Here is an 18344-nt window from a genome sequence, read left to right as displayed (position 1 = left end):
TTTTCCTTGAATAATTCCTTTTCTGCAGTGCTGCTTCATTAACTCGCCTAACTGACAAGCTTTTCCCTGATCCGAGCTTTCATTTCCACTTTGAAATGTCTTGTTAGACAAGCCTCAAATCCTTCTGACTGCTCCACGACTGGTTTTCACCTATTATTAATGAAATGGTCAGAGTTTAACAATCCCCATTTTGGTTGTTAATATCATTGCATGTACTAGGGCTGTATCAGTGGCTTACACAGATGTAATTTTATTCACATCTGCTGCGGGATATATATAATTTGCAAGCAAAATTGCCCTTTTCTCTACTCCTTCCTTCGATTCTCTTTTGCAGTAATGAAATTTAAACACTTTGCTGACTTTGCTGCGAGACCCTCTTCTTAGATGATCTTTCTTCCTTGTTTATGCTTTCCCTTGAGTGCTGATAATATTTCAAGAAGAGTTACAAGATCCATCTTTTCTGCTTATCTCAGAAATGCTCTGAAAAATTCTGGGCAGTTTGTAAATGAGATGACCCTGAAGTGTTTTTTTTTTTCTTTTTCCAGAGCATCCAGCCAGGTGAGGGCATTGCAAGCCTGAGTGCATAGGTTAACCACTCAGATAAATACACCTTTCAGCATACTGTTCTGGGTCCCAAAGGCAGCACTTGGCCCACGGTGGTCTTAGGGTGGGTTTCATGGAAAGTTGTATATTCTAGGAGATCTGACCTCCTCATTGGTATGGGAGACTGGAAAGCCTTTGTAAGGAATCTGCAATGAGGATATTTTTATAAAGCTTATGGAGGGTCATTTCATCAATCAGTATGTGCCTCTTTTAATAGAAACCAGGTAAGCATGTTTGTTTTGAGACATGAAAACAAGGTACCAAAGGTGCCAAAGCTTCAGTTGTACTAGGTGTGAAGCAGACCAATCTTCAATGGCTTGAAAAAGATTCAAAGCTTGCCTCAGTGGGTACATTGAGTTTGAGGTGTTCTCCACTGATAGAAAAGACTGTGGCCCTCTCACCACATACCCCTTTTAGGGACATGGCTGGCTTAAGAGGGATTTTGTATCTCTTCATGTACCCCAACAATCTCCAAGCACTGGAAGCTCTTCTCAGAGACATTTGCTTCATCGCACAGCAGAGGAATCATAAAGCTTCCTCAACTTGCAATCAAGGAACTACAATGAAGGATTTGGGCCTTCAGGTTTTAACAGAAATGAAACTGTTGGATCTGAAAGCCTATTCTTTACAAAGAAGAGACTTCTTCACCCCTAAATTGGCAAATGTGGTTATTGAAACAATAGTGGTCCATAAAGACACAGGTTTGTTTTATTTTTTTTTGCTACATTCCAAGAATTTAATTTTATGGTCTCATCTCCTGATAAGGAACTATCATTGTTGGAATGAAGCTTGGATGTCCAGACCTGATCTTCCTGTTGGTTTTGGAGGATGGCAGGTTGTTGATGGGACACCCCAAGAAACTAGCGACGGTAACATTGCTTGATGCTCCTTGTCTCTCTTTCCAATGCTTTGGTTCTTTTTGGCAAATGAAGAGTTGATGATAGGTGAGCTAGGGCCAGTACATGGCCTGTGACAACCTCTTGTATGAGATAACCACATTGACCTTTGTGGGGGGGGCCTTCTCCTGAGTTGTTCTGAGATATAAAATAGATCTGTCCTTATTATGCCACTGATCATGAGGCATGAACACAAAATTCTGCATGAGGAGGGCCCTGTTAGGTGAAGAAGAGATGTAGTCTCCTTGCCAAAAGACAGCTTGCATATTTTTTAGAGAACCTGTGCATGAGCCTGATCAAAGGATTTGTCTTCCATTATATGTCAGCCAGGTTTTGGAGCCCTCATTAAACTGCCTGGGCAGGCTCCAGACAAGAGAGAAATAGTGAAAATCCACTCCTGTTTCTTCCCAGTCCTTAGTTTTCCAGTTCTTAAAGGACGGTTTTAGCAGATTTGCAGTAAGATGTTTCTATATCCATGGTCAAAATGAGCCCTCCCAAAATGATCAGTTTTAACCAAAACCAGCTTTAACTGCATATCAAGCACTTGAGGCTTACACCAGAATTTGCAGTGTCGTTAGGTACCAAACTGTTAGGTAGCTTCAGACCTGAGGCTGTGTGGTTTAGCAGGCTGTCAATGGAAATGAAACTTTTAACTTCTTGGTCAAGAATTCCTATAAACTATTGAAAGGGCTCACCAAAACCCAAGATTTTTTTTTTTTTCTGTGAGAAAGTATAACATTTTTATATATTTTTAATTACAAAAATTAGTCATTCTCTTACTTTTCCTCTCTTCTCCCCACAGGTATGTACAGATGTGGCCCAGCTTCAGTTCAAGCCATTAAACATGGTCACATTTGCTTCCAGTTTGATGCTCCTTTTGTCTTTGCTGAGGTACATACCTGAAAAATTTTAGTGCGTTGAATGACATCAGTGGGAATATAGGTGAGACAGAAGAAAGGGCTCCACTGCAATTTATGGACTGCAGTGTTATTTCCTGTATACACTATGTCAGAGACAAATCTTATAATCATATTGTGATGTGCAGGCCAGTAGGCGTGATAGAGGTTCCTCTAGTCTCTGCTCACCAGTGTAATCAGCAGGAAAAGCTGTTCTGCATCATATCAAGCTTCAGGCTCTATATCCTTCCCAGATTTCATCTATGCTGGCAGCAGAGTCACTACCTGTAGCTGCTTAACTTCACCCCTTGTTGGCTGTTACTTCCTTCTCAGGCTTGCCAGTTAAACTGGTCACATTAGGTCCCTTGCTTGTTTCAGTCAAAATGGATGGGGTGATTTTAAAGAGGTCTTTGCTCACTGCATTCATTTTGGCTGCAGTGGGTCAGGAAGTGCTGATGTGAGCAATTTAACTGACAGATCTCAGAGAGAAAGACCTCCACAAGAAGGGAGAGGGCCAAGCCTGGGGTTGTTAACCTCTTGCACCACCAGAGCTGGTGTGCCCAGAATTGCAGCAGGTGTGGAACAAGTCTCTCTCAAATTGAACTGTATATAGCTTAGGACAGAAGAGACAAAAAACAGATATTTACTCTATGAAGCATTCCCCTCTGTATGACATGAAGCTCTTTGATGCAAGGAATGTATAAATATGCTCCCCAAGTCTGAACAATATTTCTCCTGCCTGCCCATGTTTGCACTGGCTTTGTGTTCTGAACTTGAAAATAGCAAAATGTATCTAGTTCTTATTTTAGCATATGCCTAATTTTAAACATGGGATTTCAATGGGAGAAATTAGTGGGACTTTGAGTTGAGATATCATTGTTTCCAGGGGAGATACACTGGCTTTCCTTCCACTCTCTCCCTCCTCTTAACTCAGTCCTTTTTTATTTAATTTTATAGGTAAATAGTGATATTGTTTACTCAAGAATGGAAAAAAGTGGAGCCCAAGTGATTGAAAAAATTGATATGACCCACATTGGGAAGTTGATTGTGACCAAGGAAATTGGTGGTGATGGAATGATGGACATCACTGAGGAGTACAAGTTCCAAGAAGGTAACCCAAAGTGGTGTGGAGACCTCACTGAGGTAGATTTACCACAAACAGATCCTACACTGTGTATTTACAGACTTCTGGCACTGAAGGAGCTGCATGAAAAGCTTCCAAAGTGCCCTCTGAAACTCTATTTCTAACTCCACCCAAAAACACTGCAGAACACAAGCTTTGTTTGCTACTCAGAAATGCTTCAGACTGAATGAACTATAGTGAAAACAAAGGGTAGTCATGCAGTAACTTGAAGCATTCAAAACAGTTATAGGCTCTCTAAACAGCTGTTTAGGCATTTCTTACTTAGGTCTGAGGCACAGAAGGCCAGATGTTCAGAGTAAATCATTGTAGTTCCACTAACATCAATGAAACTATGTCAGTTTGCCTGATATGGCTTGAATCTTTAAAAGCAACTCACTTGGAAGTTGTGAAGTTCTCCTAATGCTTAAGTTTATCACAGGAAACTTCACTATCCTCATCTGTTCATTTCAACTACCTTGTGGTAGTGCACCCTTGTGACTGATGACTGGGCTAGTGCAGTGTTCCTGTTTCACTTTTAATATGATTTTTATTCATTTCTAGGCTCAGACGAGGAGAGACTGGCTCTTGAGACTGCTGTGATGTATGGTGTTAAAAAGCAAATTACACAAGATACTGTGTATCATCCACAGACGGATGTTGACATGGACTTCCAAGTGCAAAAGGCAATCCTTGGCAGTGACTTCAAAGTCACTATAACTTTCAAGAACAAAAGCCACAACTATTACAGTGCTACTACATACTTGTCAGGAAACATAGTGTTTTATACAGGAGTCATGAAGAGTGAATTCAAGAAACACACTTTCAGTGTGACACTGGAACCGTCCTCATGTAAGACTGGAATATTTGTTTCCAAACCTGCTAGCTTTTCTTCTCTGTGTCATTAACCATCACCAAAGTTTCTGTGCATGGTAGATCCAATTCTAGTAATTAGGGATAGGATACTCTATTGGGTATCAGGGGGCCCTGCTTCCAGTTCTGGCCCTGCTACCAATGTCATTTAAAGCTGAGGCTGTTTTCTTCAGGCTGCTTCTTGCTGTATAATGCTTTCTTACATGGACCTGCATGTTTGGGAACTGTTAATTATTCTCATTTAGCACACAAGAAAGAGAAGGGGCACAGTTAATAAGCTGCAAGGTATCATCTTTCATACTTTTAATCTCCTTGCGGTAGCTCAGGAAGGGAAGAAAAAGTTCTAGTTCCACAGGTGCAATTTACAGGGACAGAAAGGGATGAATGTCTTGACCTACTTGGAAGAACCTGACAAAGGAGAGGCTCAGAGTGGTTCCAGATACACAGTTGGCTTTGGAGGACTGGGTAGTTCAGGGTTCATACATTTTATAGTGATCTAAAATGTTCATCTGCAACTGGAATGTGCTGCTATCTACAGCAAAGGTGTTTTGTCAGCTGGGCACACACCATTAAGGTGAGTTATCTTTACAGATGTAGCATTTGCTTTTCCTAGTGCCCTATGGACTGCAGTGGGGAGATCCGGCCTCCCTCTTCTCATGAGAAAAACAGTTCCCTGCAGCCTAGCACACATGGCTGAAAGCTGGATTTTGCACTGCTCAGAATAGCAAAAGGGGATATTCTTCTATTTTATTTTGAATGTAACCAAGCTGTTTCCTATCATCCATGGCAGTCCCTTTCAGGAGGCCTTCAGTATGTGTCAGGGACCTGCTGGTGTCAAAGGTGCTACAGAGTAGACTGGTTGCAGAGCCCTGGCATCTCCCAGCAACAGGTGACTGCCAAAAACTTGTTTCCCTGACAAGCCTGGCCTCTTGGATCAGAGCCTCCAGCTCAGCAAAAATGATAAAAATACGCTTTTAAGGAGTCAAGGCCTTCCCTCCTGGTTAAGTCAGAGGATCCTCCACTTGAGTTCCCCACTGAGCAAGTCAGGAGCATGATTTTGCCTTCTTGATGCTGCTACAGGGCAAAAGCAATCTCTGCTGAGTACAGAGGGGGCTGCAGGACTTTGGGATACCAGAGGATGTGTCCCCCAGATCTGCATCTGGTTCCAGGTCACAACCTCCCTGGCTGACCTCTGAACTTTCTCACTTGTCAGGGAAGGGGTGCAAGCTGAGGGGTGTTAGCCAGATGCTAGCAGAAGAAAAAGCAGGGGCATGCCCATGAGGTGCTGGGGGCTCACTGATCCGTTTCCCCTCAGGGAGCGTAGGTTTTGCTTTCTGGATAGCAGCATCTTGCAGCTCCCTCAGAGGGACCTGACCTATCTCAGGGGCAGCATCTTGCTTCTGTGAGAGGCCTTTGCCTGTAGCTGCTGGCTCCCTCCAAACTGAGAGCTCAGGGAGAGCTCCTGAACCTCACAGGGGTTGGGTCTTGCTCCTGTGAGAGACAGGGGTTTGTAGCCCACGGCTTCTGCTGTGTTCCCAGCTCAGGAGGCAATGTGAGCCCTCTCTCCTCAAAGAGGCCAGCTTTTGTCCCAGCCTCTGTGGAATCGCAGTTCCCACTGTGTCTGGAAACAACTCCTCAGCTTTCTCCTTCACTTTGAGCACTGTCTGAGACCGTATATTTTTCTTTGGAGATGATTAATCTCCATGAAGTAGGAGTCCACTTATGGGGAGCTACAGATGAAGGTTAATAAAAATTCTGCCTCCAGTCTACAGCAAAGCCTCGACAGCTGCTCGTTGGTTCTTTCTGACTCTCCTGACTCATTTGAGAGGAGTCTGGAAATGGGCTGTCTCTGGCTTACACTGAGTTGTTCCAATTCATCCTATCAAAAAGTAGTGTTATTTTATTGGCTTGCATCAGTTGTTATTTGATCTAAAATGCTGCAAAACTTTTGGAAACTTGGTTAGGCAGAGTAAAAAGTTCAATTTCAGCTGCTTGGTCTAAATACTGTACCACTTTCTTCCTATGCTTATATGATAGTGGGAGAATCCAGTCACATTTTAGGAGATGTGCAAATATCCACTACACCTTCTGTCTGTGTTCTGTGCTTAGTTCCAGGGGTTACATCTACTCTTGCACTAAAGGTCTGTGTAAGGTAGTATCACTTAACAGGCAGCTTCTGCAATGCTTTGAGGTTCACCTATCTCCGCTGTGCAAGGGTTGAAATGAATAGGTGAGGTTTTAAGTCTCATTGAACCACATCATTCTTTTTTTCTGAGTTCAGTAAATGGTTTGAAAAAAATCTTCCTGAAACTGTGCTGGAAACTCTAAATTATAGTGATGAAATGTAAAGGAACACAAACAGGAAAGGTGAACATCAGAGCACAAAGTATGATCTTTTTTGCATGTGTACCAAAAGTGTGTCCCCATTGCTACACCTAGCAAAAGTGATGTGTTTTAAGGTATTACCACCTTTCAAGGTGGAAATGACTGCTCGTAGCTAAGCTACAGTGATTGACTTTCTGTGCACATCATCCTATGATAGGACAAAACAAAACATGCAAGTTATGCCATATCTGAAAGTGATACGTAAAACCTGAATATGAATTCTTTTGCCTTTGCCTTGGAAAGGAGTGTGCATGCAATCAGGAATTGTGCCTTAGGAGATGGGCAGTGCGAAGAGAGGCAGTGTGATCATTTACAACTGTGTGAGAATACTCTGTCGAGGGTGTGGTGGTAGGATACCTTCTCAGGAACTCAAGCAGCATTTGCAGGCTTAGTTCATGGCAGGAAGTGTGTGTGTATATATATATATATGGAGGTAACAAATATTACAATATAATAAAGATGTGTCAAAGGCATTCTTCCAGACCATGCTATTGAAGGAATGAAGCAAACTAAGTTTTCAAACAGGAACCAAATGCATGATTTTCAGAATAATGATTAAAGGAATTGTGTGGGTTGAAAACATCTTTGAGGATTTGAATAGCTTAAACCTTCTAGTGCCTTCAAAGGTGCTCTCACATCTGCTCAGTTATATTTAGTTTTCTCTATTTTTTTGAAAGGCTGTAAGGCAGCTCTGTATTGTGTCTCCCTTGGCTTTCCCAGGTGCACTAAGTGGTACTGGCAACTTACCAGCACAGCTAGTGCTACAGAAACGGAAGTCAATTATTCTTTTTTTCCTGTAGTGATTAAATTTAAACAGAAAAGTTCTTCTTTCTTTCCACTGTAAAGTAAATTTCACATAGAATGCAACTTATTTATTTATTTATTTATTTTCTTTGCAAAGATGAAGAATACCTTGCCTCATTTATAATTTATGATTTGGGGCATTATGGGAAATTCTTTTACAAGTGATACAGAGTGAGGGGAAGGGAAGGGGAGCATATCAAGTAAATTTAAGGCTGGCCTGGTAAATCCAGGTCACGTGATCACCAAGGGAATAGCTTTGAAACCAAATCAAGGAACTGGTTTTGATGTGAGTGTATCAAAAGAGTGAAAAGGGGTGAATATGATTTACCCAACTGAGTTCAATTATCTCAGTGTGTACAGTGTATGTCACAAATACAATACAAATAATGGATAGCAGTAATAATCAATCATAGTTAACAGATGGGAGATCTTGATATGTTTACTAGGGTTATAATGAATGTTTATTGAGGCAAGAGCTTCAGATCTATATGTTCTTCCTGGTCACTTAGTTAGCAGGTCTGCCTCTGTACATCACATTCTCACACCATTGTTGTGCTGGGAATTGCAATTCAATATGGTTAAAATTAATGATTTCCTGCATCTCAACTGTCTAGCCAAGGGGGACTTGTTCCTTCCAATAATTATCATCAGGGAGCACATGAAAGCTCTCTCGAGGGCATGCTGGAGACAGGAGAACCTGCCTGCCAAATTTTGCAGGCAATAGGGCAGAGGCGGATACCCAGCAGTGCCAGCCCTGCCCTGGAGAGCAGGCGATCTTCCAGGTAGCTGGCATGGACTCACACCTCGAAACGGCTGCTCTGGCAGCATCCCTGATGGCATCCCTCTGCAGGGAAGAGAGGCAGAGAAAGCACACCAGTGAAGTAAATAAGCAAACATTTACAAGCAAGATATTCAAAGGCTTGTTTGGACCCTTGTGCCTAACAGATATTTATTGCCATGCTTACTTATTTTGTGGTAGTGCCTAGGAACCTTAAACAACAACCTTTGCCCACTGTGATAGGCGCTGGACAGAGGCTATACACAGAAACAGCCCTTGCCCCCAGGGAGCTCACAGCCTGAATGAAAAGAGGACAAAATAAGAGGAGGAACTGCGAGGTGAAGAAAAAAAATAGTTTGGCAAAGTCATCCTTTGGTGTCTGGCCACCTTTTTCAGTTCACTCATGTAACTGCTGCCTGCAGAGGTAGTCATGAGGGAAGGAATAATTAGCCTTTAGATTGCTTCAGACACCTTTTTTCTTTTTTGTTTCTCCCATCAGCTAGTACTTTTGATGTCGTGATCAAATCAAGCGAGTACCTGAGTGAGCTGCTGGACCAAGCCTCCTTTCATTTCTTTGTCACGGCACGGATCAACGAAACCGGAAAGATTCTGGCCATGCAGAAAGCTACAGTACTGGAAATTCCCACGCTGCATATCAAGGTACTTCGGGGACGTGGTAGAGGTGGGGGCCACAGCCATGCTGTACACAGACTGGCCTCTATGAGGCTGCCACATTGTCTTCTGGGACAGATATGCACGTGCATGTGTGTGTGTTAGACCTTCGGTCTTATAGACCTTGGAACTTATAATTAGTAGCCAGCCGAAGTGTGTGAGGATGTATATGTATGTTATATATTGTACTGAGTATCCCTATATTAAAAGACTGAGGCTGACAGCATCACCTGTAGTAGGAAGCTAAATGATCAATATGGAGAAGGAGGGGAAAAGATGCGAGAAAGCTGGAGAAACTTACAGGGTAAAAGAAATTATGTCACTCAAGTCTTTGACTACTTCAAAAGTCTATTATGTGTAAAGCAACGCAGTGCAGAGACTTCTCGCTGAAGAATGAAGGGCGTTACTGTTACGGTGAAATTGCTTGGAAAGCTCCTACAGGTTTTGTGAAAAGTTCCTCCAAGCTTGGACAGGCAACATCTGTCTGGGACAATGCTTTACTGCCACTCAGTGAATGTGCTTTCAGTGCAGTTTCATGAAGGTTCAAGCATTTCTGCAGGTGGTGGCATCGTATCTATGAAAATGTGAAAGCATAGTGAGTCTGATAGGACAAGGATTCTATGTTGCATGGCAAAGACTTTAAAAATTCAGGACTGAGACTGGGGCATCCAGATAAAATACCTCATTTTCAAAAGTGCTGAGCCTTCATCTGCTTTGAATGATGTCACTTGGATCTGCTTTTTTCACAATACTAAAAAAAACCAAGAACACCTGTTCAGGAAGTTTTATATAATCATGAATGAAGCATCCTAAAATTCAGGATCTTGGAATAAATCTAGGTTTATAGATCTCCCCCACACACACCCCCACCATGTATTTATTTGAACCAATGCTCAGGTTTCCATATAATAATATATGTAGTAATCTGAAACAGCAACCTTCTGCAGAAAAAGTTTTTAAAAAATGTAGATCAAAACTACCATGAATCTTGCAAAAAATTCCACTCGATTTCTTGGACTACAGAAATGTCACTATGGTCTAATTCGATTTTTGGCATTTTCAAATAAAAGTTTTTTGTTTTACTGAGCTTTCTAGAGAGAAGGTAAACAAGATAAATAAACTCTGCTTCAAACGCCTATCTTCAATAACCAAATTTTAAAAATATAGAGTTCTTTCAAGTCAATACTTGAATAGAACATCTTATACAAAATCCCCAATTTCAGTTTCAAAATAGTTTATCATCCCTGCTGTTATGAAGAAAGGAGGCTTAGTGTATGGGATAGATTGTTGTCCAATAACCATGTCTTCTAGTAGAATTGAGTTTGTGTTTTCTCTGCTTCTTGGCGATGTGTAAAAATAGCCTGAAATTTTAATAGTTGCGTTTTTTAAGCATGTGTGTGTGTGCAGGTGTATATACATTTGTATTTATATAAGGAACTCAGTTTTCTTTGAAATCTGGGAAACCTCATTTCTCTTCTTTTCTTGTCCAACTTCTTCCCTGAATTTGATGGGCAGACTGGAGTTCTTAATCTGAAAGTAAGGGAGAAGAATGAAAAATGTATTTCCTCTCATGTCTTTGGATATTCCTTTGATCTTTCTCTGTTGCTCTAAGGTAATCAGAGTTAACAGTCGAGAAAATTACATCTTATTCTAATGTAGCTTGAGACCAGGTTACAAAAAACACAGATCATGTTCTCAGTTGCACGTGTGGGAATTCAGGATGCTTTTCAATTGCAACCTGTAACAGTGATCTTCAAATATCTAAACACATAATTGAAATCAAGAGTCCATAAGGCCTCTAACTGGGCTAGGGCTTCTGAAAATGCCATTGATGTCTATTTGCAAATTCAGGTGGCTAAATGCTATTGAAAACGTAGCTGTGAGTGTCTCATCCTTTACTCCAGTCAATATATTGGTATTTGGCTCAGAGAGATCCCTAAGACCAGTGTCTTTGTAGCTTTTTGCAACTGTCAGGCTCCTTAAAAATTTGCAGTAGTGCTGCAGACCCCAGCATAATACTTTAAACTTATTGATAAGATACTTGTTTTTCTTAGTCACCTTTCTCAAATCCCTTTGAAGTAGTCCATGGCTCAGCTGGGCTGTGCCAGCCAGAAGTTGAAAATCTCTGCGTGTTTCTTTCATTCTGTAAGAAATTTTGTGTTCCTAGGGGAAAAAAAGTTCTTGCATTTGTTCTTTGTTTAAAACACAAAAGTTTAGAGATGTTTTCTGGGCAGCTGTATTGCTGATACTTATCTGAAGGGACAGACAGATCCCTTCATCTGTGTACTGTAATATATGTGGATGTCAGTGTGATCTCTGTTCATTAGTCACGCAGTTTTATATTTGCCAGTGTACAATGTATAGCTTTATTCTGTGTAGGGGTTTTGGAGGACAACTGGCTATCAGGTTTACCTAGCATGAATGCGCAGTCAGAATCCCTTTGGAGCGTGAAAGATGATCATAAGGTGGTGGGAAGACAGGCACAGCACCTCTGAGATGTGCAAGCAGCAAAACCCAGCATTTCTAGTTCTAGTATTAAGATGTGACCCTCTCTTTTGGAGCTCTGCATCTTGAACAGGCTGTGCATGTCAGTGCTGGCAGGGAGCCTGGAGAGGGGGAATGAATCAGGGAGAAAGACCCCACTCAAGTTGGTCTCTCCCTCATTTGGGCACTCCAGGACTGTGCAGGCAGATTTCCATCTTTTCTATGGAAATGAGGACCTGCCTCATGATCTGCCACATGGCTTGAGAGAACTGCATGGACAGGAACACAGGCAGAAGCAGAGCCTATGGGCATCCAACAACCTTCTTCTGACTAGACTTTCTCTGCCTTGTGTTGTTCTGCTACATGCTCCAGTCCTCCTCCTTCCCCTCTTCTTCCTTGCAAGTACTGTGTATTTAATCCTACAGATTTCACTGTGGGCCATTTTATTATTATCAGCTGGTGGAGCTTTGTCCTTTCCTCATTTTGCAGACTCAAGGCGAGACGGTAGCTGGTAGAGAAATGTCTGTGATTGTGGAATTCACCAACCCTCTGAAACAAACCCTGGAGAACGTCACACTCCGCCTCGAGGGACCCAGCGTGCTGAGGACAATGAAAAAGGACTTCAGGTAGGGAAGGAAGCAGAGCTAACTGAGAGGTTGTCCCCTTCTTGCTCACAGGGGGCAGCTCATGAGAGACACTTAACTAATGTAGTGCTGAATAATTCAGACACTCTCTCCTTACTTTAAAATTCAATACACGGAGAAACTACAGGTCTCAACAGACAGAAGGAGTCAGGCTGTCCCTCACAGTGCAAAGAGAGACTATGAGAACGTTTCATCCATTCAGTATTCGTGCTGGAGAAAGGGGCAGTGGTTGTGATTAGCTGCTAACACAACTGGAGTTTTCTTTTTCACAGTATTACATTATTTTTATTGCTTGACAATAGCACTTATGAGCTGCTATCATAGAAAGAAAGATAGATTTATTCTGCACACGGAGTGTTTACTGCCATGTGCTCATTATGCGCAAATCAAGTCCTGTGCAGCTTTTCTAGAAAGGCTTTTCTCCACTCATGTTAATCATGACAGTGCAATACATTCAGATACCTCAGATAATCTTTGCAAGCTTATGTCAAGACACAAAATCATTTGGGACCTAGATAACCTGGCTCTTTAAGTGTCTGGTGCAACAGATCATGTCAGATAGCCACAGCCGGTGTGCAAGCACAGAGCTCCCCTCTGGTAGCGTCACTTACCAGGTCTGCCCGAATACAGAGGAGCATGTAGGGAGCAAGGTGATCCCAAGCCTGAGAAAAAGGAAAGCCCTTCAGCAGTCTTTGCTGTTCTAGGAGTTGCACTTAATGCTGGCACAGCGATATCTGTATGATAAGCGGGTAGTTTTCTAGACCCTCTTTCCATTTAGAGTTCAGTGTTATATGTGGTAAGCAATAAACCAGGGGTAGGACAGAAACATACCCTGCAGTTACTGCTGTGACAAGAACTTGCAATAGAGACTCCCAAGGTTGAGTTGCTGTGGACACGTATTGATGATACTGTTGCTATTCCAGCACGGAGCTTGGTATTAGCCAGTTCCTGGATATATAGCTGGGATTCTTAGAAGATTTTGCAGCCATTCCTGAGCCTTGGGCAGCTGAGGTGATGTTATCTATCATTACCTGGGCTTATGGTTCCCAGGTGTGTGCAAAAGAAGTCTGAAAAATTGCCTGTGCTTCAGTAGCTGCATAAATTGTCAGCATTATCTGCAGCCGGTAGGGAAGGTCTGAGTCTGATTGTATCTGGGCCAGAGGAAAAAAAGATCAAAACCAGGCTCCAGATTGGAGCCAGACAGAAAAATGACTGTGAAAGGGCATCACACTGCGTTTGCTTTGTGCACGTGATACGTCACAGACACTGCTGAACATGACTCAGCACAACCCTTGCTCATTGCAGAAGTCCCAGTATTAGTCCTCAGTACTGCACAGCCGTGCCAGACTCCCCTGGTGTTTTGCAGCTTTCTTGTTCCAAAAGCTGCTGTCGGCTCTTCTCACCTTCAAGGAAGCAAGAGTTGTCAGGTGCATCAAAGGCATAGGAGTTACGGAGAAACGTGACTCATGGAATGGACGTCACTTTTCTTCAAGTCACCATGTTTCCCCCTTCACAATAGTGCCCTTGGTGTGATTTAAAATGGAAATGGATTGGCTTAGTCATTTTAAGATTTTTGACTTAACTTCTCTGAGATAAATGAAGACTGCAGATTATACTCGCAGTGGACAGAGCAGGGGGCAGTTGTAGTTTATTTAAATAAAAATCACATTTGCCTCCATGCATTCAGAGTGATAAATGGCTTCTGTGTGGTGATGGCTCAGCATGTTACGCAGAGCCATTCATCACTAAATTCTCTCCCAGGCAAATCAGATTAAGGTGGCTTTGCAAAAAGAATTAAACCTATTCTTGGCTTTCCCCCTCCTTCCATTGCCTCCCTGTCCATCGGGAACCGTCACACATGGGATGTGTCTTTTGCAATTGTTTGTAGGGACAAGACTTTAGAATTATCTGTATTTTTAAGGTGGCTTTTCTGTATCACATGGGCGACTCCGTAAAACAGGCATGAGTGATCCAGCAGATACAACATTATTCTGGGAATGAAGTGACTTAGAGGTTTCTGCCTTGACCATTCACAAGGGCCCTATAGTGACATTTAGTTATTAGCCTGAAACAGATGAAGAGCATGACATATGGAAAAGCCTTTGGCAGACGCAATCCCTATACAGAGCATAGTCTTTGCATGACACGTGAGAATTAACCAGGCAGCGATGGATATCATTAAAAGGATTTTAGCCAAGCATGCACTCACACTAGCACATAAGTCACTTTGGGTGTTCCTGCATATCCAGCTAGTATTACTGTTTGTAGCAAGAAGCAAGTTAGGACAGTAGAGAAACAGGAAAAGGTGGGTTTTATATCCCAGCACAGCTCTTGACTTCCTACATGTACATATATCCCATCTATCAATTAGTGATGAATATGCTGCTCTCTCTCTCAAACTGGAGCACCATGAGAATGCAGTCCGCAAACCTTCATTCCTAGGCAATCTGACCCCAGATGCTTCAGAATGTAGGCTAAGCCTTGCTGTACAAGAGACTTGTACAATATCTTCCTCACTTTCCATACAGATCATCCCTTGCAGATCATTCCCATAAACTCTAAATTAAAAAAAGTATTTAACCTTGTGAAGCAATTGAGGTAATTGCTTTATCATGCTACCATTTTAGTGGGCATTCGATGGTGCAGGCTAGCTGAGGGGAACAGCATATCTCTCATTACAAACAAAGATAAAAAGAGGGAAGGCACTTGCTGGAAGCAGTCTGCATACACTCACACTAAAAATGTGAGCTTCCTCTTGTTCTTGTTCTTTTCTAAAACAAGATACATGCCTCAGGGTACCTATGACTGTATATGCAAAGCACAGTGCAGTGCCATACAGAGATACTTAAGCTGGACTCTAAGGAGCTAGAATGCTGCTCCTTTTGGCAGGTTAAATTAGCCTGGGCAGACTTTCACTAAAATAATTATGCAGGTGGGAAGAACCAAAACTAGATAATTTCCAGCGAATTAAGGTTTCTCTGTCTTGTGGCAAATTGTGCTAAGCCTGGGCAGTCGTTTCTGTCTTGACCCTAGCAGAGGACATGACATCTGAGAGCCAAATCCTGTCAGATGAGAATTGGCAACAGTGACTAAAGTTTACAGTAACTTTGCTCTCCATTTTTTCAGGTGTTTACAGATTACCGTAACCATGTGATGCTGATAAGAACACTGGCTCACTTCATAATCCTCTTACTTAATGCTGAGGAAAGAACCTTCATTTTTATAAATAGCTCCCCACTATGCTACCTCCTCCGTTGATTCCCTTCCTGACATCCCCCAAACATGATCAATCAATCAATATCAGTCTTCAAAATCTGCACACGAAAGGTAGTGAAAACACTGAGAAAACACAGAAACCCAATACTTGAGGCTCTCTGTGCATCTTAATTGTAGCAAAAATTGAAAATCAAGAGCAGTGCAGAATACAGGCAGTTTATACTATGAGTTATCAAGAGTCATAGATTATGTAAAAGAGTAACTGCTAGCAGCAGGACTCCCAAGAATATTTTGGCTTATTTGCATGAGCATGAAGAAGTCAACTCTGAAGTGGTCAGCGAGGAGATGTCTTGATATTACAATTGTGGCAGAGTGGCTCAGGGTAGAAGGGGGCGGAGAGGCTCATTTCCTTGTCAGCACTGCACCTGGCTGGCACTTCTGAGCAAGGGTTTACTTAACCATTTAAGGAATCACCAGCAAGCTATGGGATAATACACTGGTAAAATGGAATTAAAAAGTAAAAAGTTATGTTATCCATAAAGATCATCCTGAAAGTGATAGTGAGAGGAAGTGACAGGCAGCAGAGGAAACCTGATTCATTTTAGAAATTTAAAATTAGCCTAGAGGAAAGTCTAGAAAAGGCTTTGACAGAGTCAGTTCTGCGAGGACTAGAAGATGGAGGGAATAATTTATAGGACACTTACCAGGCTGAGTGAAACATAAAAAAAACTGAGATGTGTTATACTGTCCATCTTCAGTTTCTCCAGTTCTGGGTCAGGCTGAGAACACTGGCTGACTTATATTGTTACTCTCCTTTTTCCCTGCAGGCAAATCCCAGCAAATTCTACGTTGATCTGGGAAGTAAAATGCACCCCAAAACGACCAGGGTTACGAAAGTTGATTGCAAGCTTGAATTGTGATGCTTTGAGGCATGTGTATGGTGAGCTGAATGTTCAGATTCAGAAACTATGAACAAAGGTGCTGTCTTCATCCTTTAATTAGCTGTGTTTCAAAATATCAAGTAAGATGGAAAAAAAGAGATAGGTGGAAATTTTATTATTTTGATTATCCTCATGCCTACTGAAATGTGATAAAGAAAACTAACTGGTAACACTGGGGGGAGGCTGGAAAATGCATCTGGATCGTGAATGATTCAAAATTAGGTACAAGTAATTAAAGGCAATTCTAAGTCATATTATTCCTACAGTTCACTTGTATTTATGGCCCTTTGCTTTAGCGCTGGGAGGGAATCTGAAAGGCTCCATTCTCTAAAGTAGTCTGAACTTTAGTTTTAATTAAGGTCTGATATTTCACTGAAAAGAAAAAAAAAGAAGAAGAAGAAACCAATGTTATAAATTCTTAGAGTGAATTATACAACCTTAGAGTAGATCATTCAGGCTGCAATTAAAAACATGTATTTCTAGCTAAAGGGACTGCTTTATCTTACAGTGTTAGAATTTTCCAGTTCATGGAGATCTCACTTTGCTGGAAGCATCTCTCAGGATTTGTTATCTCCAGAATATTCCCAGCTCTCTGTTCCCACTCGCCACTTCAATATGCTTTCTCTCTGCTCTTTCATGTGTGTCTGCACCCACACGTACTCCTTTATTTCATCCCCTCATCCCACTGTGTATGAGGCTGTTAATATGCTGTTCCTCTCTTTTGCTTGATGAAAATCCAGAGTTTTTCATGCCCCTGCTCAGAGTTCATGGCACCAAACTTGCATTTTCTGGTCACAGCCTGTTGTGGACTGGAGGTTAGTGGGGCAGGCTGGGATTCTTCTCCTCCCAGCTCCACAATCCTAACAAATATCTTGCACTGGCACTGCCATTTAGGGGATAAATCTAGATTTAGCAACTCAGAAAGTGCCCCTGGAAAAAATCAGATTGTGTTATGTGTGAACAACTCCCAGGAGGACAGAAGCTCAACTGGATAGGAAAAAACATGTACCCTGCGAATCAGAAACTCCAAAAGCTGGATCTGCTTCCTGTCTCGCTTGGAGCATATTCATCTGTAAGGTGCAAAGGGGCTGCCCAAGGCCTTGTTTTTCTCCAGAGGCCCCTCTGGCCCAGAGCTGTTCTGGATATATGGCTTCTATTAGTCTTCCATGCAGGGTCCTCCTCCATCCCGAGGCATGCACCCAATTATGCGGGGCATTTTTCATTTTTCATCTCTCCTGAAATTCTTCCCAGGATCTTTTTCTACGTGAGGCAAAGATGCGTGTGCTACATTCACATGTCCAGCTGCAGTGACCACCCACCAGCCATGGTGTGTAAGAGCATAACCCATAGTAACGAACAGCACAGGTGAGCTAACTGAACTTCCAAAGAAGCTAAGAACCTCATGCTCATTAAATGCTGCAACTATATTGTGCAACATATGTCCAGGTCATTCTGTGGTCTTATTAGTGAGAGAGCAAGGGTGATGACTTGTCTTCTGCTCCCCTTTTTGCCATGCACTGCCTCCTGAATAACCTGTGGCCAGTTGTTAAGTAAGCCAAGAGAGGGGAGAAATGCAGGCTGCTCTTTTGCTTGCGCATGTGGAATAAAGTAGAGATTCGCACCACCTCACAATCTGGAGCCAGGAATACCAGGCAGTTTTTCTGCAGGGCTTTCACTTCAGACATGGGCACACACTTGTTTTGTACAGCTTATGTGACCCATTAGAAACTCTGCAATAACAAAATCTCACGAAGAAGTCCTCTGGGACATGTGGGACTGAACAGCCTGTGCTGCACAATGACAACCTCTGTTAAGTGCTTATGCAGTTCTACTAAAGTCTGTATCTTCTAATAAGATTATCCATATTTTGCTCTTGCATATAAACCTGCTTTCCATTCTAGATTTTTAGTAACTACAGTGTAATAGGAATTTAAAATAAAGCATATCTGATTGCGCTTATAGCTTGTGGTCTGTGTTTTGATCAATCACTACTTCTGCGTGATAGCACTATAGACACCAGTTGCTGCATCTC

The 18344-nt window shown here is 42.1% G+C and overlaps 1 protein-coding gene across 1 annotated transcript in view; it reads left to right on the top strand.

Moving 5' to 3' along the window:
* Positions 1–18271, top strand: part of F13A1 (coagulation factor XIII A chain) — a 61092-nt gene extending 42821 nt beyond the window's left edge. Inside the window, exons 9-15 of the mRNA XM_067290828.1 lie at positions 1369–1472; positions 2302–2390; positions 3353–3506; positions 4080–4367; positions 8855–9015; positions 12001–12137; positions 16199–18271. Coding sequence (XP_067146929.1) covers positions 1369–1472; positions 2302–2390; positions 3353–3506; positions 4080–4367; positions 8855–9015; positions 12001–12137; positions 16199–16343 — 1078 coding nt within the window. The 3' untranslated portion in view covers positions 16344–18271. The remainder of the gene's footprint in view (positions 1–1368; positions 1473–2301; positions 2391–3352; positions 3507–4079; positions 4368–8854; positions 9016–12000; positions 12138–16198) is intronic.
* Positions 18272–18344: the final 73 nt, after the last annotated feature.

This window comes from Apteryx mantelli, chromosome 2 (assembly GCF_036417845.1).
Source record: "Apteryx mantelli isolate bAptMan1 chromosome 2, bAptMan1.hap1, whole genome shotgun sequence".
NCBI classification, from domain to species: Eukaryota; Metazoa; Chordata; class Aves; order Apterygiformes; family Apterygidae; genus Apteryx; species Apteryx mantelli.
This window is presented reverse-complemented; position numbering and strand designations above follow the sequence as displayed.